This window comes from Egretta garzetta, unplaced genomic scaffold (assembly GCF_000687185.1).
Source record: "Egretta garzetta isolate BGI_Z169 unplaced genomic scaffold, ASM68718v1 scaffold133, whole genome shotgun sequence".
Classification (NCBI taxonomy): domain Eukaryota; kingdom Metazoa; phylum Chordata; class Aves; order Pelecaniformes; family Ardeidae; genus Egretta; species Egretta garzetta.
This window is the reverse complement of record NW_009259111.1, coordinates 3,810,102-3,827,866: the sequence shown is the minus strand read 5'-3', so window position 1 is coordinate 3,827,866 and position 17,765 is coordinate 3,810,102. Positions and strand designations below refer to the sequence as shown.

At 38.7% G+C, this 17,765-nt stretch overlaps 2 protein-coding genes across 2 annotated transcripts in view; both read left to right on the top strand.

Moving 5' to 3' along the window:
* USH1C (USH1 protein network component harmonin) overlaps positions 1-1,422 on the top strand; it is a 48,324-nt gene extending 46,902 nt beyond the window's left edge. Inside the window, 2 exon segments of the mRNA XM_035891036.1 lie at positions 306-361; positions 1,323-1,422. Coding sequence (XP_035746929.1) covers positions 306-361; positions 1,323-1,422 — 156 coding nt within the window.
* Positions 1,423-8,383: 6,961 nt separating this feature from the next.
* The window catches only part of ABCC8 (ATP binding cassette subfamily C member 8), a 107,541-nt gene continuing 98,159 nt past the window's right edge, over positions 8,384-17,765 (top strand). Inside the window, 1 exon segment of the mRNA XM_035891035.1 lies at positions 8,384-8,423. Within this exon segment, the coding sequence (XP_035746928.1) occupies positions 8,384-8,423 (40 nt within the window).

Below are 17,765 nucleotides of genomic sequence, written 5' to 3'. Positions count from 1 at the left end.
TTTTCTCACCAAGAACTGTATTAATTGCCAAGACAACCAAATACAGGATGATTCTTAAAATAATTATTTTTAAAAGCTTGTTGCAAGATCAGTGAATTTTTCTTTAATTTCAGGGTACAAGTCAAACAGCTTAATCTTGAAATGGTCTTCCTGCAGAGGTCTTTAATAGACCCCTTTCTGCTGCTTCCTGTGGTTTCCCAGGAATAGATGGCCTTCCCGATTCTCTCTGATATTCCATGGTAGTCCACTAACCATCTCTAACAGCAGTATTTAGCAGCACGTTTGCTTGTGCATTTCTTTTCCAGGATTGGATTGACTTAGTCATTGCAGCATCACCTCCAAAGGAATACGATGATGAAATGTAAGTGCATAAGCTTTCTTTCTCTGGGGATTAAAAGGTAAGTAACAATAGGCTATGCAGCTTGCTTTTTTTATCAGGCAAATTTCAAGTATTTACTTCATGTGGACTACATAGCCTTTTGGATCACGTGGTTGCTAATTTGATAGTTATAAGTAGCTATCATGCATTACAGCAGTGGTTCCCAGACTTTTCAAAATGGTGATTCTCAGAATTGTTTATATGTGACTACATGCTCATATTTGTGATTTAAATTTTGAGAATTTTTTGGGGAGTGGTGAGAGTGGGGGGTTTTGTGGGGTGTGGGTTTGGGTTTTTTAGAAATTGCTTACTTTAGTCTGGATCATTTACTGTGGTCCAATAGATCATAATTTTGGAGAACAAATGCCCATAAGCATTCTTCATCAGAACCACACATTTAGTTCTGGTTTGTGGGTTGTTGTGGGGTTTTTTGTGGGTTTTTTTTTTTTTTAATTAGACTGCAGTTACTACCTTTGTCTAAGCCAACCTAAGTGTACAATTTTCAAAAGAGCCAAGTGATTTGGGTGTCTTGGCAATTTGTGACGTTCACAGAGTCCTTTTTTTAAAGACAATAAGCATAGGTGTGAAACAGAAGAATCCATGGCTTAAAGTATGATAGAGGTATCAAGCTGATACACCTTGCTTTACTTGGGGCACACAGTTTCAAAAGCAAGACCAATGTTTTCTAGTTTGAGTGAAGGAAGAGATTAGAAGATATCCTTACTACCAAGTAAAATGGCAGAGGAAAGTTTCGTAGTCCTGTTAACCTGGACTCTCGTTCTATGTAGAATACTAGAGTGTTATTTGCTGTAAATCAGTATAGTACTACTGGCTAACACAGACTGAAGATTGCTGTAAAATTGTGTTTAATACCTGTGCCTAAACTAACGAGGAAGGAAATAACTGTCACTATTATTTTTGTTTTCATATCTTGTATATTTAGCCCTACTATTCCCTCATCAACAGTCAGTCCCAACACACACAGAAAGGTTTTTCAAGGCAGTGCACCTGTGTACAGACAAGGGTATCTCCTGCAGCTGTAGCCACTGCAGTGTTCCCTCATGGTGAATAGCCAGACCTGGGTTAACATGACTGTCCATCGTGAGGCTGCGGTTTTTGGGGTTTTTTTCAGCATGTGCCTGCCTGTGCGTTGCATGCCACACTTGCTTTTGTCCCTGGCATGCTGGAGTGTTCTTTGGGCTGTCCTATTAAAATATAAGTATTTAGTTTCTATTACATAATGTCCCTTAGCAGTCCTCTGCAGAATTGGTTCATCATCTGCCAGACTATAAAATAAATAGGCTCTGCCTAAACAAGTAGGATTAATCTAATTGTTTTCCTTATCTGTGGACCACTGCTGTGGCTTTGTGAATTGATAAGTATATGAGTAACTACAAATTGCTTCCTTGTTAAGGCTTGTCCAAAGAACAAGTTTCCATTTGTATTAGACGACAGTGTGCCTGTAAACAATTATTCATGACTGTCTGGTTTTCACTGAAGTTTGCCTCTGTTAATTTGTTGCTGTACAATGGGTTTGTCCCAAAATTATTCTTGTGTCACAAACTCAGTTTACTGTGTATGGTTTCTCTATGCTGTAATTACTATAAGTACAGTCAGAGATCTCTGGAAGAACCAAGGTAAGATTTCTTGTTGCATGTGGGTATTTGTGGTCTTCTCAATTATTACATACAATACAAATCAAAAGGAGTCAGCTGGGATCTAGTTATACATAACTCTGCTTACCAGAAAAACTAAAAATTGCACTACAGCTAACAGCATTTGTTTCACTATCTCTTTTTCTTTTTTTCCACAGGACGTTTTTTTAAAGAAGGCTACGCTAGAGTAATGAAGTCTTTCCCCTGCAGAAACCTGCTGTTCTGTAAATTAATAGAAAATTAATAACCACATGAAATGCACCTTTATGTGAAAGAAATGTGAACAGTCAGACCTGTAAATTGAACTAGAGACTTCAGATTCTTCAGGTAACTTGAGTAATTTCAAATCATTCTATAGACATACAGCAAGAAATTTTTGCAAGATCATCGAGAAGAACTGCCAGTGAGCATAGTTTTGTCTGTGAGAACTCAGTCTATTTTTTGCTACTTTGGGGGGCCAAATTTTGAAAATTATCTTCCAATTTTCCTGGAAATAGAAACCAAAATGACAAATGAAGATAGAACACAGATGTCTGTTCCCACATGCAACACTTGTGATTACACGTTCACAGGCCAGTTTGGGTGCGAAAAGGATTATATTTTTGTTCTGTACATAGTGGTTTTCCATGGCGAAATGGAAATGTATGTATGCAACTTCGGTTCTCACTCATATTCTTGTAGATCTCTTAATGTCCGTTTGTGTTGCTCAGCTGTGAGTTGTTTGAGTATAAAAACCCTGCTGGTGGAAGAACCAGTAATACCAGGAGTGCTAGCATTATAAGGAAACATTTTGGTGATGCTTATACAGTAAAAATAATCTTCTCTACTGTCAAAGTAAAAGCTAGCAAGTAGTCCAGATAAAATCATTATGTGTAGCCACAGCTATACTACCGAGTATTTGTATTGGTGGCAAAAATTACTCCCTCATATAGTAATGGGTGGGTGGAAAATTTGGATGTGATTCACAGTCTGCAGTTGTGTACTTTGTTCTCAGTGAGACTGTAGGTGTGACTAAACTGTGCAGGAAGTCACTAAGTGTAACATCTCACTCTTGATGGCTGTATGTCTTTTCAAATAAATTCAAGACCATAAAAATCTATACTAAACTAACTTTAAATAAGTATGACTATAGTTGTAGACTTAGTAATTTCTTTATATTATCAAGATATCTCCTTAGAGATGTCATTGTCTTCGTTCCTTCCTTGTATCTGCCAGTTTGTATTTTTTTTTTCATTTTGGGTTCAGATTTTTCTTACCTGGACTAATGAGAGCCAGTGTATAGTTCTTTGGCATAACAAATTCCCACTGAAGTCTTGCCTTTTCAAGGTTTGGAAACCCTCCTTTCTGTAACACAGAAAAATAACAATCATGTTCCTAAGAACTCTGTACTTAAATGGAGATGATTAATTATGTCGACTTTCTTCATTTGCAGTATTGTTGCAGTATGCCAATTAATGTGGCTGGCAGGGTACATGTGTTAGAATGTTTAAAATTTTAACTCTTAGAACTAATCCAGAAATAAAATTGCATTTGCCAAATGGAAGAAGTCTTGTTTCCTCTTTGTACATCATATTAATAGTTAATCTGCTGAAGTACACAGATTTCTGAGTTGATCTTTAGTAACAGACTAATTTGCAACAGAATGCCACCCTTGTGGAATTCAAAAGAAAACTCACTCTGCACAGTAGGGAATTGTCACTCAGCTGGGCTGTGTCATCTTCTACTGAGTTTTTACGAGCAAATCTGGCCATTTGGTAACTAGCAAGCTACTGAGTGCAGCTGCTCTCATTTATTTAATTTGCTAGGTCTTTGGGTGCATCTACCCAGAGCTGCAGACTTCCTGACCAACAGACTAATCCAAATGCATCAAGATTAGCACCAGAGGGAAAATTACAGCAGGATGTATTCCTCCTGCTGCTCTGGTTCCTGGTTGCCTACATATACTGCAACCATCTGGACTGTATGACAATGCAGATAGATGAGTGATGCTATCAAATGTTCTCTTAAGGGATGCTCTGATGCTATGTACCAGCAAATAGAGAGCGACAGTAATGCGCCAATAATGGTCTTTAGTCTGCAATCAGTACTTAATTGTGCTAATCACTGTCTCAGCACACTAAGAAAAATAACATGGAAAACTTAAAGGTTGGACATTAGAAATATTTTTACTGGTGTTATTTTTTCAGAGACAAAAGGAGCACAGAAGACTGAGCTGGGAAATCTGTGGGAGTACCAGCAGTTGAGTTGTAGCCTTGCTTCGTAGTCTCAAAACTTGTCGCTCTACCCTGTTAACTTCATTTGCTTTGAATACAGCTTAAAATACATGAGGCAGTTGAGGAAATTGTTACTGCTCATTACTTCATGCCTACCAGAAAGTGTTACTTTGTGTGTTTAACCTGTGTTAGTCTGGCAGAGTCACTTCAGGCAATGTAAGGAGGTGGTGGTAGAAAAAAGGAGGCTGACACTTCTGAAATCTTAAAATGATCTTAAACCATTAGTCAGGTAGTTTTTTTACTTCTATTTCTGGCTTTCAGTGCCCTGGGATTGGATCACATCTTTCATTTGCCAGCTAGCTCAAAGAGTTGGAGAAAGCTACAAGAAGATGCAGTTTTCAAGCAAGTTCCCTTTCAGCTCCTTTGATGTGTGTAAGCAGAGTGTCTCAGATGTAAATCACTTCAACAGGCGACCATTTGAGTTGCTACTGCATTGTTTTCTGGTGGTTATAGTAGTCACTACGTGTGCCCATGCCTCACCCCTGTTCAATCAAGCCAGCTGTGAAAGGATAACAGTAGGGTAAATGGGACTTTCTCTTTTTTTCAACCAATGCATAGTTTCCTTTGGGAGTATGGAAACTCTGGCCTGATGCACAAAGCAGAAATAAGACCAAGTAGTTCACTGACAGTATCATGAATGCTTCAAACTGCTTTTAACATAAGATGTTTTTTTGTTTTTCATTCGCTGTATTCTCAGAGGGAATATGTCTAGTTTCTCAGAGGTGTTTGTTTGGTTAAGACCGCTAAAACCCACTATCTCTCTCTAGGGGATGATAACCCAGAGGAAGAGTTTCTCAGAACTGTTAATAGTCATTCTTGTTCTCTCAGGAATTTCTTGGCCGTGTTAGTCACAGCATTGCCTTCAGCATACCCTCACAGTTGCTGAACTGGAGCATGAATAGCATTAGAGACTTGTGACTTCACATCTGCTCTGTGAGTCTGTGCGTGCCTGTGTGCAGGCAAAAAAATGTTAAGCCTTGTGGATCAGAACCATGACATGCATTACAGGATAGGAAATACTGTTGTTAATTACTCAAGGATATTAGCATTGGAAAGTCTTTAATGTATTTATTACTGCCATTCTACCAGTTGAAGAACTCATAACTTAGCCATTATTTATCATATGACCATGGCATCTTTTAAAACTTGTAAGTATGTTTCACAGAAGTTATGATTTTTTTATAAGTGTTCTATTCATAAAGAAATCTATATACATAAAGGAAGGGTGAACATGTGTACACACACCAGTAAGGTTTTTTTAAATTAATTTGAGTAGCATACATACAAATAATCTCAGCACTTCACAAATATGAGATTTAACCTCTGAATATAAATAAGCTGTTATAAACCCTTTTGCCTTAGAAACAGGACTGAAAACCATGGTTTCATGTCAAAGGATGTATATCTGTTTGTAAGGAGCTTGGTATGCAATAGCTGATACATGTTTTCTGTATGCTTTAGCTATGTGTTGACTTTGATAAAGCAGGGTCAGACTCAGGATAGCTGCTGTGGAATTCTCAGCCATCTTTCACCAAAGAAATGTCCCCCTGGCATCTGTGTTGATGTGAACAAACTGTCACCTTTACACCATCTAAGGACCAGGTCTAGTGTAGAGAAGCTAGCATCTTGCTGTAAGGAGCTGACCCTTAGGATTATAAATCAGATGAGTCTAAAATCCCTTATTATCAATTTACAACTAGCGAGTAAGTGTTTGATCCTCATGCTGAGTGTCCTCCAGTGTTTTTCTGCCTGTCTGCCCATTTTATCTTTTGCCATCGTTCTCAGGGGTTTTCTGATTTTTTTTTCTGGCCTCCAGAAATTTCTGGAGCAGATTCCAAAATTCCCTTCTTGCAAACTTGAAATCTGAGGAGGCTCCAGATGGGCTGCTCACAAGTCATGTAAACTATTTTCATGGAGATTGACTAGGATGCTTTCTTTCCTTCTTTCTAAGGAAGGCAGCACAAAGTTTGCCACTGCTGGAATTCTAGGGGCCTCTGCTGGAACACTTCTTCCTCTATTACAAGATCTGCATTTGCTGCATTATTGGAGGAAACAGATCATAGTACAGCACTTTGGTGGGGCTCAGGGTCTATCTGTATTTACAACAAGGTAATGTGGGCTATTTTTGATCTTCTCTGAAAGTATCTAAGATGAAAGAGGAAGTGGGGACAGACAGAGGAAAAGCAATCAATAAGATTTCTGTTCTCTAGAAAGGAACTTTTTGAAATGTGATGCGTGTTCAGCTTTGAGAGGATCATGGATTATGGGTAAGAAAAGGTTCTCTGGAGTGTGATGCTGGATGTGTAGGATAATGTCCAATGAAGGTGCTAAACTATTAGTGTAACAGCCACTAGAAGGAAGTTTTAAGGAATTAATTTTGAACAAGTTATGTCGCAGGCTGGCAGGTCTTAGATACTTAAGTCTGAATGGCTGGTGTTCAATTCAGACTGTGTATCTACATGGAAAAAAATGTGGAGTCTGATGTACTGCAGATAGATGCTTCATCCACTATCATAAAACATGCTGCGTGATTAGCAATGGATATCGCTTACACATTTGAAAGGTAACTGTGTTTGTTAGATAACTTCCCACTTATAAGGTAACCATAGACTAGAACAAGCAAGGCTCTGATCCAGCAAAGCACTTAAGTACATGCTTAAATTTAAGCATATGAGCCAATCCCATTGACATGGGCTGAGTTCAATAATACTACTCAGGCTTAAGTACTTTGCTGGATTGGGGCCTGAAGTCAAAATCTGAAAGCAAAGGATGCCTTAGCCCTGGAGATGCTTATTATGGAAAGTTGTTATTGTTAATGCTAAGGTTCTAGTATTCATATTGAATTTCAGTTCATCTTAATTTTCTGAAATAATCTTTAAGGGTTATTCCTCCCACCAGCTCCCACTGCCCATTTTCTTGGCTTGTTTTCCTCTTATCTTTTCTCACGATTTTTCTTCCAGATGTCAGTAGAACCCATTAGTTTTCAACAGCTAGAATTTGCTTATATGATGCTTAAAAGAAAGTTTGGAGAGAGAGAGACTGAGACCCTCCCAACATAAACTGAATAAGATAGAAATCAGACAGCTTTTCTGAAGGCAAGGACTTTTCTAAACAATAGGGAAGTGAGAGGGAAAGTTGCTAAGGGCTATTCTTTATGTAAAGCTACACCCCCCACCCCCCAAAAAAAAAAAGTTTCAAATTACTTTTCTCTGGATTTTTGTTCTCTTCCTTCTGCCTTTCAACTAAGTAGTTTTGGATGCTTTAGCAAGAGAGAAACCAAGACCCCGTGTTTATGCTGGCCACAGCTTGAGACTTTCAAGTGTTAATGCGGCTTAACAGCCAGAGTGTAAGTAACACTAGGTAGAAAACATTTGGTTAGAAACACTGGGCACAAAATTAACCTTTGATTAAAATTTTGTAATAAGTGAAATAAGGTGAAATAGCTTTTCGTGGTTATCCTTTGAAACTGAGTAGATTATCATTTTTCAAGTAACAATGTGTTGTGGTTGGTTTTTTGGTTTTTGTTTGTTTGTTTTTCTACCCTTCTTCCCCCTCCAAGCATAAAACCTGAACGTTTCAAAGGAGAGAGACCCAGGAACACTTTTTGATCAGCAGCAATTCCAATAGCAAGGAAGGACAGAGAGAGATATGCATGTTTCCATTTTGGTTATTGACAAAGAATTGTGATGAAGCAGATCTCTGAATGTGAAGTATCAACCTGGTAGGACAGACAAAATTGCATGCTGTTCCTTAGTGAAAATCAGACAGCTCCATCTTAGTGCAAAGGAGTGACGTACATAGCAGAAATCAAAAACTGAAGGATTCTTCAAGCTGGGTGAGAGAATTTCAGTTCAGAGCAATCACTTATAACAGATATCAAGCCACCCATGCAGGGATTGTAGTTGGCGAAGAGAATAGAAGGAACTGAGGTGACTGAGCTGTGCTCATTGTGCTCCTGACTCCAGGTTGCTTTTTCTTCACACAGGGGAAGGCAGCTTCCCTATTAAATATCTCATAAATCTGAGTATGTGCAAATTTTCTATTTTTAAATATATCAGTATTGTTATAAAGGGGTCATGCAGTTTATCAAGATACAAAGTCCAGATCGAGAGAAGGGTAACAGAAACAAGTCTATTCTCCAACGAACACAAAAACTTCTCAACAGTGATTTTGGAGTTAGCAGGTGGGTACAATGTAGTTTGTAAAACTGCTTTTCTTAGAGAATTTGATTGCAACAAATTTGTGTTAACAACCATAGGACAGATTAAAACTGAGGGGGTGAGCATGTTTTTTGGTTGGATTGTTCACAGGGAAAAGTTATTTGGGTATATTAAGTTGCCTGGCTTACTTGTAACAATTTCTCCTAGATTGTGCGGCTGCAGAAAAGCTATGTTTTTGTGTTTTTTTAAAAAATCTGTGTCAATATTCACATTTCTATACCTTTAGTGAGACAAATAGATGCAGAGACTTTTTTTTTTCCTGTTATTGAAGTACTTAATGAATGATAAAATTACCTGGTATTGGCTTTTCTAATGGTGTATTTAAACCCAAGTGTACATGAACAGATATGTTTAAAATACTATAGTAAATAGATGGAGAAAAGTGGCTAGATTTATAAATGACAGACACTTAGCCTTCTTTACACTAGGACAATGCAAGTGACTTTTATACGAGGCATGTCACCATTTTCCTAGAAAGCAGATTACACCTGAGGATTAAATCTCAGTCATTCGTTATTTTGATGTAGTCTCTTAATCATGAGACAATGACCAGTATAGTCAGCTCTATTCCCAATAGCAGAAGAGAGCAGAATTTTAATCTAATTCTAGTATGATCCATTCCTTATCGTACAGTACCTGGAGCCTTCATGGCCCAAAATACAAGTAAATGGGGAAATGGCCAGTGCTCTTTTTATGATGTGGCGATACCCTATCTGAAATACAGGCAGTTCAGCATGCCCTGGCCAGTTTCAGGTTTGGGAATATGCAGAAAGCAATCTTTCCTTTTCTGCCCAGTCACACTGAGCATGTGCTGAGGATGTATCCCTGGCACATGTGAGAAAATCATCACTTGTCAGTGCTTTCCAGCTGGATGTGGTTGTTCTTGTTGTCTCCATTGCATTGCTGTTAGGCTGTAGATGAAAAACAGACAGCAGATGATTGTACGTGAAAAACTTCCACGGCTGAGCCTCAGCGCGTGACATCCCCCTTCACATTTGGACTGCTAAAATGTAGACGTGCAGAAAGTTTCCACTAGCTTGTATTGCTGTCTTATCACAGAAGACAAATATAGCTTGGGGAAAGAATTCTGAGACAGACTACTTAGAACCATGAGAAACAGAGAGAATTGGGAATAATTCCCTGTAGGAGGCAAGATTGGAGTCTGGGAGTGGTACCCTTCATAGGTGGTTCTGATACATCCACTTGTGGTATCAAGTGAGCAGACAGAGTATTTGTGCCTGAAAGGGCTGCCCAGGTGCCTTCTGAGGCTTAGGCTGAGAAGTACCTGGGACTGTATTAGGGCATAAGGCTCCTACCAAGGATACCCTGCAAACTATTTCCCACAAACTAATTCCTGTAAAGTAAGGCATTACAAACTGGTCTCAGAGGCTGTATTTATTCTAAAAAGTTTTAAGACTGAACTCAGTGTTCATTCATGTTACTTATCAATTCTCATTATACCCTCAGTGTGATTTTTAGCTCTATCAGTCACAATTGCATGTGACTTTGAAGCTCTTTTACAGTTTTAGCACACTGCAAATTGACGGTTGTGCTAATGAGTCAGGGTTGTTTTCTTAATTAATGCTATAGAGTGAAACAGTGGAACATATGCTGTTATGGAAAGAAAACATTCAACTTTGAGAAAATAGATTTTTTTCCCCCTGAAAATCTTGTACAACAGAAGAATAGGGCTTCTCTTTTAAGAAGAGATGTACAATATAAAGCTTTATCTTTAGCATTGTGTTTACCGCCAGTCAGCAAAAAATTAATACATGTGCTGAAGGGGAGAAGTACTTTTGAAGGAAAAGGGATTATTGTCTTCATGACCATTGTCAGAAAAAAAAAAGCAACTTTTCCAACTTCCTTTTTTTAACCAGAACAGTTTATTTAGATCTTTTTAAATTAGAACGTGACTTTTCATATTTAGGCACACAATATTCCTACCAATAGCTCATACTTTCCCGAGAGCAGTTCTTACAGAGATGTCTACAGCTGCTTTACATCCTGCGGTGAAGTGGATGCTTAGGGTTGTCTGCTGCCATTTCTATTATAATAGTGTACGTAAGTGTCACTCAGCATCGGACTCCCGATCTTAAGCATGGTCCCCCTTCTAAATCTTTTTTTTTTTCCCCCCAAGAAATTTCACAGAGAAAACAGTCCTACATAGGAATTAACTGTAGTATTTTATTTTAAATGCTGCTGGAAATTGATCTCTCTTCACTATTTTCAACCCATTCTCTGCCACAGTAAGTTTAGAGGGTTGCTGCAGCTGTACAGAGCTCTTGTTTCTATTATTCACTCTTAAAAAAAACAACTTGTAAATGCACTGTGTAACACATAACTAACCTGAATATTCACTACTCCCACCTACCCCTTATTTCAGCCACTTAAGGAATTCCTAGTTGTAAGAGTGGAGTAAGAGTTCAAAATACCCAGGCAGGATCATTCCCTGAGGTAAGTTCTCTGTTACTCACAGCATGAGGGACCTGTGGCATTAGCTCGAACAGCTGAGGTTTCTTTGGCACAAGAGTCTCTACCTCCCTGTTGATCAGGGACTGGTAGTCTGGCCCCTCTCAGCGAAGCCAGTTTTCTGTGTACTAACAAGACTGCCATGGTGTTACATGCACGAATAATAATTTAGTGTCACCCAAACTTACAAGTAGTTTTAGCCCTCTTGTTGCTGCATTATTTTGCCCAGTTCAAGGGTTTTTTTTTTATAGTGCACACTGATTTGAGGGTGTGATAATTCAGTTTTACTTATTCGTGTTGCAAATTTGTGGGCAGGATCTATGGACACTTAGTATTAAAAAAATATTTTTCTCCTGCTGTGGAGGGCAGTAGTGCCAAGTTTTCATTACTGGAGAGAGTTGTGAAGCTGTCTTTCCCACCCCACCCCACACCCCTTTACAAAAGCTACTTGATTCTTCCTAAATACTGACAGTATAAAGAATCCCAATCCAGAGCAGAGGATCTCTGGCTGGTTTGAAAGCTGAGGCTGTGGACCGTTTGCCGTAAGTGAGAACATTCAGATTTTTACTGCTGCAATGTAACAGTGTCACAGACTACAGTTAATTCCATGCAAAGCTTCCATAGCTACGAATGCAGGTACAGCACTTTGCTATACACAAACAAAACCATGCTACTCCAAGAAATAATGAGCTTCAGGTTAAAATCGTCACGGAAAAAATGTAAAACAATATAGGGAGGAAAAAAGTTCCCACTGGCTAGGAGTTCAATTACAAAGTAGAAAGTAAATTAATTTTCTTCATATTTTTCATGGGTATTGATTGTTTTAATCCCCTTTGAGCCTCTGAAAATCCCAAATGTAGTCTGCTTGTGGGCTGAACTCAAGAAGAAAGCTTCCTGAAACAGGCCTTTGACAATTAATTAGTCATACGATAAATCACAACAGGGAATAAACAGTCTTGGCTATACAGGATCAAGCTTTTTGTGCATACTCATGATCTTTTTAATCATATCTACAATGTGATTTTTGTTTTGGTCATTTTAAGAACTAGAATAAATGCCACATTGCAATATATTCAAAACAAATAGAAGAAAAGATTGTAGTGCAAAACCTCATTAAACTGAAACACTGTTTTTCTTTGTGTTAACTTTTTGTATAATTTTGTCAAATAGCGGCACAAAAAAAATACATTCCAAAACCAAGTCTGAATTGATAGCTTTAAGTTCTCTCTAATTTAACTGTAGTGTTGATTTTACCCACTGGATAAATCGAGGATAACCTGGAACAATTCCCAGGTGGTGAATAAACAAAACAACTAACTACAACTCTTTTGTGTGCCTGAACAGAAAACTGTTTTCTGTTCTGAAAAGGACAGATGATTGCTTCATTTTGTTACTAATAATCTTTAACAAACAGTTCAAATCTTAGTTTTCAGTCTAGTTTCTGGGTTTGGAAGAGTTCCTAGAAAGGCCAGTGACTTTTAGCCCTGTTATCTTTTAGAAATTAATGCTGGTTATATGTTTATTTGTTAGTGTGTGTGATTCTTCTAGTATAAACAGGCAAAAGACACTTTTATATACAAGAGTCCATATACAAGGCAAGCACCATAAAGGCACTTAAGTGAATCAGTAACAACTAACATTTGCTGAAGGATACCACACTGGAGCCGGCATGCGAAGTTGTTTATTGGCATGAGTTAGTCCACATCACTCAACTTATTCTCCTGAGGAAAACACAACACTTGTAGTACAAGTACTACACAGGGAATACTCAAAATATTAACCACATAAAAGCTGGAAAATAAACTAAAGTGCAATGTGATCAGTGAGTTCATGGGGAGATTGTAAGAGTACATCTATGTAAAAGGATAATTTGGAGTAAATAGGAAGCTGGTGTAGGCCTGATTTCTTCAAAAATTATTGCTGCTTTGGTTGCCTTGGCATTTCTCAGCTCAAAATATTTTAATGTTAAGCACCAACCAAGCTAAGTGAAGCTGGGGTAATTAATTACCTTCCAAAATATTTATCGTATGAATCAGAGCTGTAGGTGGAGTAAGTAAGTGGTCAGGCAAGACAAAAAGCAAACCTTTTACTGAAAAGCTGGCTGCTCTTTTGGGAGAAGTAGATGCCCAGAGGAGAAAGAGCTGAGGAGTGCGACAGTGACCGCTCTGCCTAGCAAGAGCAAGATGCAGAGTACTGTCACTTGAGGAAAGCATTCCACCTGAAGAATATTGTCCTCACTGTTGTGAAGAATCCTGCTGATGCAGGAGGGCAGTGGAGCAGGATCAGGTGCATCCTGAGGTCAGGCTAGGAAGGGAAAGAGCCTGCAGCCCTTAATTTGATTCAGCATGCATATTGCCAGGCATCACCAAATGCATGAGTGTGTGTTTAATGCTTCAAAGGAGAGCAAGTGAAGAGAAGAGCAAGCTTTTTCCCCAGGTTTCAAGTGCCATGTGGTGTGGCCAAGTCAGCACTGCTCTGGCTGTGTGTTGAACTAGGAAGCTAGCGTTCAGCTGAGGAGCTAGTTCAAAGCAAGTGTAACTGCCTGAATGTTCTGCTCTATGTTGAAAAATGCACTTCATAAAATGACTTAGTGATAGAGGTCATGTCTGTAGCTGAAGCCATAAAGTGCCTGAAGAGTGGTCAAGGACTTAAGTATTGTTTGTCCTACAATAACATAGTGTGGCTTCCTCAATCATAGGTAAAAGAGAATGGCATTCTGTGAAGATCAAGTGGAGAAGCACTGCTGCTCACCATTCTTGCCATGTAAAATATGGGAAACAAACTGAATGTTTGAATCAGTAATACGTATGCTGCTATTTTTGGAAGTGGATGCAGAAGAGTTCTCATTCATTAGTTTCAGTGGAACTCTGTTGCATACACTTAAAAATAAACTGTTCTAACCTAAAACACTTATCTGAGTATTTGCCTAATGATTATTGTCCAACAAAGAGCTTATGTTTTGTTTCTACTCTAAGATAGATCTGCTTACTCAGAAGTTCTGCCTTCATTTTTAATGAGGGCCAGCAATTAAAAATTCATGAGGCTTGTTTAGAGAAAAACAGCTATTTCTGTGAACCTCTGCATTATTATGCTTATTGCACTATTTTTAATAGCAGTACCTTAGACAATTTTTACAAAGAAATTTCATTTCCTTTGTCAAATAATATCTTCTATGAAATAATAGATTGGAGTTCTTTATTCCGCAAGAGTAAAATAAAAGTTTTCTTTGGAGGTGATTTTCTCCATTTTTTTTCCTCTCCACCTTTCTCAATGTGCTTTTGAAAGGGACGGGTAGTTTCCTCCCATTCATGTAAACTGCTTTTCCTCTCTACCTCTAAGAGCAGAATTTAATAGGAAGCTGAAGTTGTAGATCAGTATATCTTGTTTAGGAAATTCTAAATCACAATAAGGATTTGCTTTATTAATTGGGTTTTTTTCCTGATAAAGATTTCCTCTTGATACTTGGTCCCATTAAAGACTTTAAAATTCCGGCTTGATGCCTAAACTTACAAGAATAACTAAATAGTTGGGGCTGTGGCTGTTCAGAACTTTCAAACATTTATTTTTCTTTTATATATGTGTTTTCTAGATGCAAACAAAAGCAAAAATCTGCAGAGTGATCCATAAAAGCAAAACATGATTTTTAGGGATAGACCACTTCCCCTGCGTAGCACTGTTGAGAAAGAGAGGTCAGTGCAAAGCAGCTGAATAAAGGAACAAGAAACAAATGACCAAGGTAGGAAAGAAAATTGGAAGCTCCCACTTAAATGAATATTCTTATGTGTTAAGAACAACTGTCAGATTTTAAATTGTGGAGTGTCTTTACTGCAAATTCCAAGACCTGTCTCCATCCTGTAGACAAACTTCAATTCCAAGGCAAACATTAAAAAGTGATTTTTTTTTTTTCCTTGAATTAAAAATACTGCCCTTGTCTGTCTGGAATTCAATTTCAAATAATGAAGGTGCTTCCAAAACATTTCCAGTCATCTATTGAATGTGCTGGTGGCTGCTAGGATCTGACTTGATTTCTCATTTTCTAACAGATGTGCTGAAACAATGAAATAGAAAACTGACTACTTGCGATACGAACTAGTCAGAAGAGGGGGGGGGAGGGAAATAAGATCTAATAGGACTTTTGAGAAAAATTAGGTTGCATTTGCAACATGCAGTCTGCCTGTTGGTTTCGTGTTGTTCCTTTGCCTTTTCTGTACTTTGAAAAGTAATTCTACTTTACAGAAATGCAGCTTTGAAAAAGGTCCTCTGACCTGTTCCAAAGCCCACTGGACACAAGACTAGCAAAGATACTCTGGGTAAGGAGGTTCAGTCCTTTGAGACCACAGGCAACCACATCTAAGCTTTTCGGACGAGGATCAACCTCTGTCTTATAACTAATTTGTCAAGTCAGAGAATAGCTCTTTCACTCTTTGGGAGTGAAAAATAAATTGTCATTTGATGCCTCAGTGAGCAAAACCAGTAGTAGTCCAAATTCAGCACTCTCTTGATGTCATTGTTACAGCAGGGACAAAGTTCTGGCATTGTTATTGGAAGTGTGAGTCCTTTGAAGAATTTGTGTGTGCATGTGTGTGTTTATTGCTAAGAATGCTCAGCTTATCAATTTCAGTGTACCAAATGTTTTGATTTCTGTCACTGGGCTGTTTGGGGTTTTTTTCCAATATTTCATTAAGTAGTTAATTGCAATCCAAGACTCTTCCCTGTTTAATCCATCACCTTTCCGTTCAGGTGGCCAACACATTTCTGACTCCCCTTTAGCTCTGTGATGGGTGCACATCTGTTGTAGGACCTGAACTGAGACCCAGAGTTTTAAATGATCGTGTTAATTATGTCATCTTGGCTGCATTTGAAAACTGCTGAAAGGATAAATTTCAAATTCCAAGCCATGGAGTCTCCTGATGCTTTGCTGTTTGTGAAATACATTTTTAAAAACATTGTGATTGACACCTTGTAGTAAAGGAAGATGGTGTCGAGGTTCAGAGGCTGTGCATGTGAGCTCAGTTCCCAGATTCCTTTAGAGACTTTGGCAAACTTCAGTTTCCGTGTTTAGTTCTTTGGCCACAGTGAAGGTGATGATGATTCCTCTCCCCAAATCTTACCCCGTGATAATCAGTCTCTAGAGCGTAAACTGTCAAGAATTCTTTGCTGCTATTTGTTCATCTCTAATACAGAGTCTTTGTGTTACTTGGGGCCTCAGGAAATACTAAAATATAAATAATTTTTAAATTATCTACATGTAAACTGCACACACTGTTTATTAAATAACCACTAGGATAACAGAGATGAGCTTAACCAGAAGCTCAGACAAATGCTGGGTTCTGTCCAAAACTTAAAATAATTATAGTCTTTCCAATGTGGGTGTAACTTTAACATTTGAAAATACATATACACAGGATTTGGCTTGGGGTTTGTCTTTTAATTTTTATTCTTAATCACGCTTCTTTAGCCCCAAAAGACCTTATATAGGGCATTATGTTGCATGCAGAGAATTACTCTTTCTTTCCTCCTGTGTGACAGCAAGATCAATAAAAGCAGCATGACAAAAGTAATTTTCAGGCTTATTAGTGGAGCTGTCTGTCCTAGAAATCGAATGCTCTCTGTTATGTTGAGCATCCATAGCTTGATCATTTAAAGGAAAAACAAGGACATTTTTCATTTATAGGGTCATTTCCCTAAGAGGCATTTAGCCAACTTGTAGCTTTTGCAGTTTGAAGAGTTAAGCTTGGAGATGTGGGCATTTCTCTTTGTAGGATATGGCAAGTTGGATTAAATACTTAGCTAAACAACAGATAAGTGTGACTGGGAATGAAAGGAGCTCCAGGGTGAAGGACTTGGTTACAAATCTTAATGCTGAGTTCATTTCATGGCTGCATACCAGAGGTATTTGAATCTCAGGCTTTGGCTCAACCTGTGCTTGGAAGTGTAAGCCAGGTGCAGACTTCTGATGCATGCCACGTTTTACTTTCTGGTATTATCCGCCAGCATGGAGGTATTTGGCTAGAGGTTTTGGTGAGCTTTGGCTCAGCTGAGCCCAACTTTTGCTCAAGACAAAAAGGTTTGAGAAGTTTGATTTATAGGTTATTTTGGTACACATAAACTTGTTTAGGGAGTGATGTGGAATCCACTCAACTTAGTGCTCCGATTCCTACAGACTACGACAGTCTTGATGGGGGGGAAAAAGTTAGGCTTGAACTTACTTTAGGGGTAAAAAAGGTAAAATATGAACATAATAGCTGTTCAGGATATAATGTTGAAGTCTTCTTCGAGGGCAAGGTACCGCTGTTTACATGATTTAATAATATTTTAATGATAGTGGAGAAAAAAGTGCAAAGCTGACCAGGTTAAAAAAACATACTTCTTGTAGTCTTGGATTGGACTAGATGACCTCTCGGGGTCCCTTCCAACCCAAAACATTCTATGAAACATTCTATGATTCTACATTAGCGATGACAGAGGAAGTATAGTGCTGTTTTTGTTAAATTTGTTAACGATGCATAAAATGCCGAATTACTGAGCCCCAAGAAACCAGCAATGCTGTTTTACGTTGGTCTGAGGCACTGGTCTCCGGTTGTGTCGGGCAAGGGACGCGCCCCCCTGCCGCCCCGGACTCCATCTCTACCGGACGCTCCCTCAGCCCCCCTTGGGGCCGCGCCAGGCCCGCTCCGAGGCTGAGGCCGAGCAGTGGGCGCTTGGGGGTTTTGCCTTCCCGCCCTTTTCTGCCTCGCGCCCCTCTCTCCCCCGACCGGCCGGGACCGTT